The 6941-nt window shown below is 43.0% G+C and overlaps 1 protein-coding gene across 6 annotated transcripts in view; it reads left to right on the top strand.

Moving 5' to 3' along the window:
- Positions 1 to 1780: 1780 nt before the first annotated feature.
- PRKCE (protein kinase C epsilon) overlaps positions 1781 to 6941 on the top strand; it is a 498124-nt gene continuing 492963 nt past the window's right edge. For 2 of the 6 annotated variants that reach the window (XM_050951833.1, XM_050951832.1), the window contains exon 1: positions 1781 to 3871. In XM_050951833.1, the coding sequence (XP_050807790.1) occupies positions 3524 to 3871 (348 nt within the window). In that variant the 5' untranslated portion in view covers positions 1781 to 3523. The remainder of the gene's footprint in view (positions 3872 to 6941) is intronic. The other 4 variants (XM_050951835.1, XM_050951834.1, XM_050951836.1 and 1 more) reach the window with 3 other exon arrangements.

The raw sequence follows: 6941 nt of genomic DNA, 5'->3' as shown, positions 1-6941 counted from the left end.
AAGGGAGTCTGCCCAGAGACTGTGACTAGTACCGGGGTCCTTCTGCACTTCTGGCTGATGCTGTGAGATGAAGTAGCAATGTGCACCAGAAATGCTTTCTCCTATTTGTGGTCTGCCAGAAGAACACACATAGTACTAACAGAAAAGAATAAATGGACACAAATCAGATATTAGGAATGGCAATATACAAAAACCTGTAGGAGAACACTTCAACCTCCCTGGCCATACTATAGCAGACCTTAAGGTGGCCATCCTGCAGCAAAAAAACTTCAGGACCAGACTTCAAAGAGAAACTGCTGAGCTTCAGTTCATCTGCAAATTTGACACCATCAGCTCAGGATTGAACAAAGACTGTGAATGGCTTGCCAACTACAAAACCAGTTTCTCCTCCCTTGGTTTTCACACCTCAATTGCTAGAACAGGGCCTCATCCTCCCTGATTGAACTAACCTCATTATCTCTAGCTTGCTTGCATATATATACCTGCCCCTGGAAATTTCCACCACATGCATCTGACGAAGTGGGTATTCACCCACGAAAGCTCATGCTCCAAAACGTCTGTTAGTCTATAAGGTGCCACAGGATTCTTTGCTACTTTTACAGATCCAGACTAACATGGCTACCCCTCTGATACAGTACTAACAGTCATGCTTTCATAACCTTCAGGCTTTTTTAGTGCAATACCCAATACATGGGAACTAATGCACAAATCCTGAAGCTATCCCATCAGGTCCAGAATACGTCAGCTTGCCTGCTAAACAATACTCTTCTGTGGAAATACATTATTTTCTGTTCTAGTCATTATATTGGCTCCCCAGTGAATGTCAGATTCAGACCAAGGCCACAGTGCTAATCTTTAAAGCTCTCCATTGACTGGATTTAAGATGCCTGATATCCAATATTTGACCCTCCATGACTGTTGTCCTGTTAACACTGGAGCTGTCCCCATCTAGATTTAGACTCATGAGAGCTGGAGACAGAACTTCCTTGGCAGCCAGCTCATAGACTGGAACTCTTTTCCTCAGGGGAGCAGAATGAACTCAAATCTTTACCACCTTCAGAGCGAAGGGCAGGATCCATCTCTTTGCCTTCTGCTTCTCCACAACAAAACAATGCTAATAAGTTAATAACACAAAATCAGTAATAATGATCATAATAGAAACACTAGGTAACATGATGGTTCCCAGACTTCTCTACAATCATGTGAAGAGAAAGACTCTCCTGTTTTACTGTAAAATTCTCAAATACCATGCTGATGAGAATGGTATAAATCCCTACATGACAGATTTGATAGAATCTCACCCATAGTGTTGTAGTAGGGTGGTTTTTTGCATTTAATAACCTCCAGGTTGAGTAGGTATTTCCCAGTGGTATTATTTCCAGTATTCGTTGGAGGACAGCCAATGACAAAATAGCTAAACACTTACTAATGTTATGTGAATTCTGTTAACGTTGACATATGCACTCTGAAATATGAGATGATCAAGAGCAGAAAAAGAGACTGATTCATGACAAAGGCATATGAAGTTTATAGTTTAAGTGTGTGGTTTTGGCTGGCATATTTGATTACAGTCCTAGCAATGGTGGCAAAACCACATTATTTTTACCCAGGCAGTATTACTTATCAAAGTTTTCCAGGCAAAACAGTCAGGGAAATTGTCTTTCCAGGTAAAATCTCCTGGGTCCTTTGCACTGCCTTTTGTTCCAAACAACTCTCCTCACCCAGGAGGAAGCGACTCCAGGTCCCCTTCCTCGCAAATCAAATCTCGGCTCTGCCTTGGAGGACGATTTCCCTTTGGCTCTCAGTTCACTTCCCAGCGCTTGGAGACGGAGGGGAAATTCTTCCTAAAGAAGCCAAAAGCTCTGCCCCTAAAATGACGTCAGGGTGTCTATGCTGCGGCTGCTGCCCAATGGGAGGGTAGAGAGGATGCACCAGCAGAAGGCAGACACGTTCTGCTGGGTTTGCTTGCAACGGGGAGCTGAGGGGTTAATGTTGTCAGCCAGCGAGGATCAAAGCGATTACAAGGGAAAAGGAGTCCAAAAACCGAAGCTTGCATTTGTCAACAACAATTTATCGCAGATTGGAGAGCCCGAAAGGGATCCCAGTGGGATTTGTGTTGTTACAGAGAAGAAAGAAAGAAAGTAAAGGAAACAACAACAAACAGCCGCAGTGGAAATTCCTCAGAAAGAAATATTTACGTTAGGCGTTGACATCTCTTTTCTGTGCCGTATACTGCACAAATACACATTTGAACTATAGACTTGCAGGCTAAGAAATCACAGTAACGTCTTGGGATCATCCACACCGGAGTGAGAATAAACACAACAACAACAGTACACAGCGCGGGAGACTGCGTGAGGGGGTGGGGGGTAGATGTTTGCAGTGTTTATTGGGGAGCAGGATTTGAGTGATAAAGAACTGACATAAAACGGGGGCGCTGTTTAAAACTTCAGAGGAAGATGATCAGGGGTGTTCCCCCCCCCCACGGCTCACAACGTTTATCTTGAGCAGACTGGAGGGAGAAGGAAGAAGCCCCCACTCCCCCACCCCTGAACAAATCACCCCATGCATATGCAAGGCAGCGCTTATTGAGTCTGGAAGAGTCACGACCCCAGTCGTGGTTTCTTGACTTGCTTGTAGCTGTTGCTCTTTCATGCTCACTTTTATCGTATTGCTCCCCCAACAGGCAAAACTTTCTATTCACACACACTGACGTCTTTTGCGCATTTCCTGCATTAGAGAGAGCGAGGCAAAGAGAGGTGGGGTGGTGCTGCTGCTGCTACTCAGCCCAGCACCACCGCGAGCCAGCAGCGCTAGCCATCCAGAAGGCGGTGGTCACCCTGTGCCTTTTTAAATCTCCAAAGAGCCTGATCCGGAGCAGACTCCCCTCATGCATTGGATTCGTTCCACTGGATCCTTGGCCTTTGAGGAGGAGGAGGAGGAGGAGGAGAAGGCGAGGAGGCTCCTCGATCCTATGCGGATGTAAGGTCCCCGGGTGTGTGTTTTCTGAGCAGAGGCTGTGTGAAGTAGGCAGGGCTGGTTGTTTGGCTTGGTGGTTCGGGTTTGTGTGTGTTGCTGCTGCCCACAGACAGTACTAGCGTGAGCAAGAGCCTCGGATCGCGGTTCTGCCTCCTTTGCAAAGGCTGATTCAGGATTATGATCTAGGTGAAGGGGAAGTCTGTTGCCCCCCCCCCCCCCCAGGTTTATTATGCTCGGATTTTGATTGTATTTTGGGGGGGGTTTCTGCAAACGGCCGTCCCCCCCTTCTTCCCTCCCTTCCTCCCTTGTTTTCCGTTAGAAACACAGGCACATTGTATGTATTCACGGGGTGTCGCAAGAGCAAAGGCTAAATAATCAAAGGTAGCAGCAGCAACAAGAAGGGAGCCCCCACGTTGTGGTCTCCCCCGCCGCGCAGACCTGCTCTCCTATTTATTGGTGAGATCTCCCTGCCTCCCTCCCTGTGTGTGTGAGTGTGTGTGTGAGTGAGTGTGCTTAATCCCAGGAAAAGTGAAGCCATCCAACCATGGTGGTTTTTAATGGCTTGCTGAAAATCAAGATCCGCGAGGCGGTGAATCTGAAACCCACACCTTGGTCGCTGAGGCATGCGGTGGGTCCCAGACCACAGACCTTTTTGTTGGACCCTTACATCGCCCTCAACGTGGACGATTCCAGGATCGGGCAGACCTCGACCAAGCAAAAGACTAACAGCCCTGCCTGGAATGATGAGTTTGTCACTGACGTTTGCAATGGCAGGAAGATTGAGATGGCTGTTTTCCATGATGCCCCCATTGGGTACGATGATTTTGTGGCTAACTGCACTATACAGTTTGAGGACTTGCTGCAGAATGGGAGCCGCCACTTTGAGGACTGGGTAAGTGTTTGCACTGTAAATGCATATGGTTCTGTAAGGCACAGCTGGGGATGCAACACCTTCATTGCAGAGTTAGGTTGCCAATGGCATGAAATGGCTCTGAAGCCTTTCCAGGCTTTGTTATACTCAGTCAGGCACTGTTACCGCATATCTCCCTTCTCTAAGATGTGCTTTACAATTATTTTTTTTTTTTTTTTGGAGAGGGGGAATCATTGAGTCTGGGTAAAAGGTGGATCCTACTGGATCTAGCCTCCGAAATGTCACTGCCTAAATGGGGAACAAGTCTAGTTGCTCCTATTGTACCAGAAAAACAAAACAAAACAAACAAGACAGACCCCCAGTGCATCCAGGAGTAACAATGCAGCAAAAACCCAGATCCAGAAGCTAGATCTTGATGGAGCCAGAATGTGGCTCACATCTCCCAAATTCTAATGCTTAAATTGAGAACACCTATAAATGCTCTTGTTGCACCAACAGAATCCAGACCATGCTGGATCCTGGCATGAAAGCACCACCAAAATCCAGATCTGATACTTAGAACCAGGCAATTTTTGATCCCAAACTCCGAACTTCACAGCAGCAATAGGAAACAAACATAGATATTCTTCTGACACCAAAAATCTGGATCTCGGTGCATTCCAATGCAGTTGTATTGCAGGTACTTGATAGCTAAATTCTGTCAATTTTTGGTCCTAGTCTGTGAAATTCCACTGCCTAACTAAGCCACATGTTTAGCTGCCCCTTAAATATCCAGATCTGAGGTGCCCAAGCCCCACTGCGCTGCAGAATCTTTAATCCAGCGTCCCAGCATATTGTGGTTCAATTGCACTGCAAACAAAAAACCATTTGGAGATGTGCATTTCACAACTATAATGTATCACTGAAACAGCAACAAAGTTGGCTATATGTATTGTAAATAATGTTAACAATAATGTTCACAAGAAAGCATTAGAAACAATCCTCTGATCTGGGATGTTCCATACATGACCAGCCATAATGTTATGAAATGTGCACCTACATGTTTTTTTATTCTTGATGAAGAATCCAAATCTGGGGATTATTTGTTTAGCAGATGGAATAACAACAAAACACCAGAGCCCAAACTAGAAAATAGTTGGCAGATCATGGGCCTGATTCTAATTTACACGAAAGGGCACCTTTACATCGCAATGGCAGTGTAAAGGAGCATTAAAGTGGATATAAAGAGGTGTCAGCGTGAAGGAAAGGGGCATTAGTGTAAATGACAATCAGGCCCTATTTATGCTGATTGACTAAGAACTAAATGAGGGCTGTATATTTTTTATTTTAATATTAAAATTAACCTGTATAGCTTTAAATGAGTCTATAAAGCCAAACATAACTTCTGCTAAATATGTTGCACCACAATGCCTGGGGTCTGTATTATTTTGGTGGACTATCAGAGTTGCTTTTTTACCAAGTTTAGATGCTAAAACTGGGTATTATGCAGCCAAAACTTAGCTCATTTGGAAAGGTTTTTGCAGCTATCTTGTATCTGAAACCAGCAATGAAATCCTGGCCCCACTGAAATCAATGGGAATATCAGACCAGGATTCAGCTCATGTTTTTTGGTGGAAGAGTAGAAGCAAGACTTTTCTATTTTTATGGTACAAATTCTGCGTTTGTGGCCCAAATTTGGCAGGACCTTGAATGATTCAGATGCCAAATATGAATTTTGGCAGTGCTATTGTGCTAGGCACATCAGGGTTCAGATTTTTAAGGTGCAATAGGAGCATCTAAATACGTTCTTTAAGTAGGCAATGGAATTTAGCAGTTTGGGCCCCAAAACTGACAAGATCTGTCAGGATCCCGGTAGCGAATCCAGGAATTTGTGGTGCTATTGTATTGAGATGCATTGAGGTCCAGATTTGTTGGGAGTAAAAAGAGTGTCTACATTTGTTTTCCATTGATGCAGTAGAGTTGAGGGCAGGGTGGTCGTGGCCAAAAATTGGGTGATCCAGCAGAATCCAGGTGCTGGATGTGCATTTTTGCATTGCTCTCATGCCGTGATGTCTTATGGTCTGAATTTTATTGGTGCAGCAGGAGCAGATACACCTGTTCTCTATTTAAGTATTAGAATTTGAAGGGTGCGGCCAAATACTGGCAGGATCCAGCGTTGGCCTTTTCCAAAATTATCTAATGAATCTTGCTTTACTGACTTTGATCAGTATAGGATAGAACATGGCATAATTATTACTATACTGCATGTGATTATTTCACTTGTTAATAGGTAGGAACATCCAACAAACTTGCTTTCAGGACAACAAACTGTTTCTTCAGCTGTTTTCACTGAGCTACTAGAGGCTTAGATTAAGCCTATATCTAGTGCCATCTCTAAACAAAATAAAAATAAATAAAAACAACACATTTATTAACAACTTCAGCAGTATTTGAAGTTTAAAGCCTAGAAAAAAGAAATGTTCTCTGAAATCAAATACATGAAGTTGCCTTATGATTCTTAAACTACAAGGAAAATGTACATGGCCTAAACCACGTTCAGTCAAACAAATATACTTGTGCATTGTAAGTATGCACTATCTGGACCTTTAATCATGTTAAAGATGAGGTTCCTATGTTTAATAAGATAAATAAATTCCTCATTTTAGGTCTGTAATTGAAGGCAGCTGTTTTTTCTGTTATTCTTGCTATTTTTCAGAAATTAAGAACAGAAATTGGAGTTGCCAATTTCTCCTTAATGCCTGCAATATCTAATAAATATAGTCTGATGAACAGTCTTGGAAACTATGCTTATCAGTTCTAAGGTCTGCCCATTAACACAGTAATCCTGGTAGCTACAACTGTTTAACATGTACCTGCTGAGCATATTAAATTAAATCACATTGTTACCGTCTTTTACCTTACACCATCCAGTCTGATGCAATACTGCTTCCTACACTAGACCTTTATAATAAAATGAATTTGTCAAAATAGTAATATATTGATAACAGTTCCTGTCAACATATTAACAGCTTTCATGCATTCAAGTGCATGACCTTATAATACATACAGTTCTAAACTGTATTTTTATGAGAACTTTTTTTTTTTTAAATAT

This window comes from Gopherus flavomarginatus, chromosome 4, assembly GCF_025201925.1.
Source record: "Gopherus flavomarginatus isolate rGopFla2 chromosome 4, rGopFla2.mat.asm, whole genome shotgun sequence".
Taxonomy (NCBI): Eukaryota; Metazoa; Chordata; order Testudines; family Testudinidae; genus Gopherus; species Gopherus flavomarginatus.
Note: the sequence above shows the minus strand (reverse complement) of the source record. Positions and strands in the feature narration are given on the sequence as shown.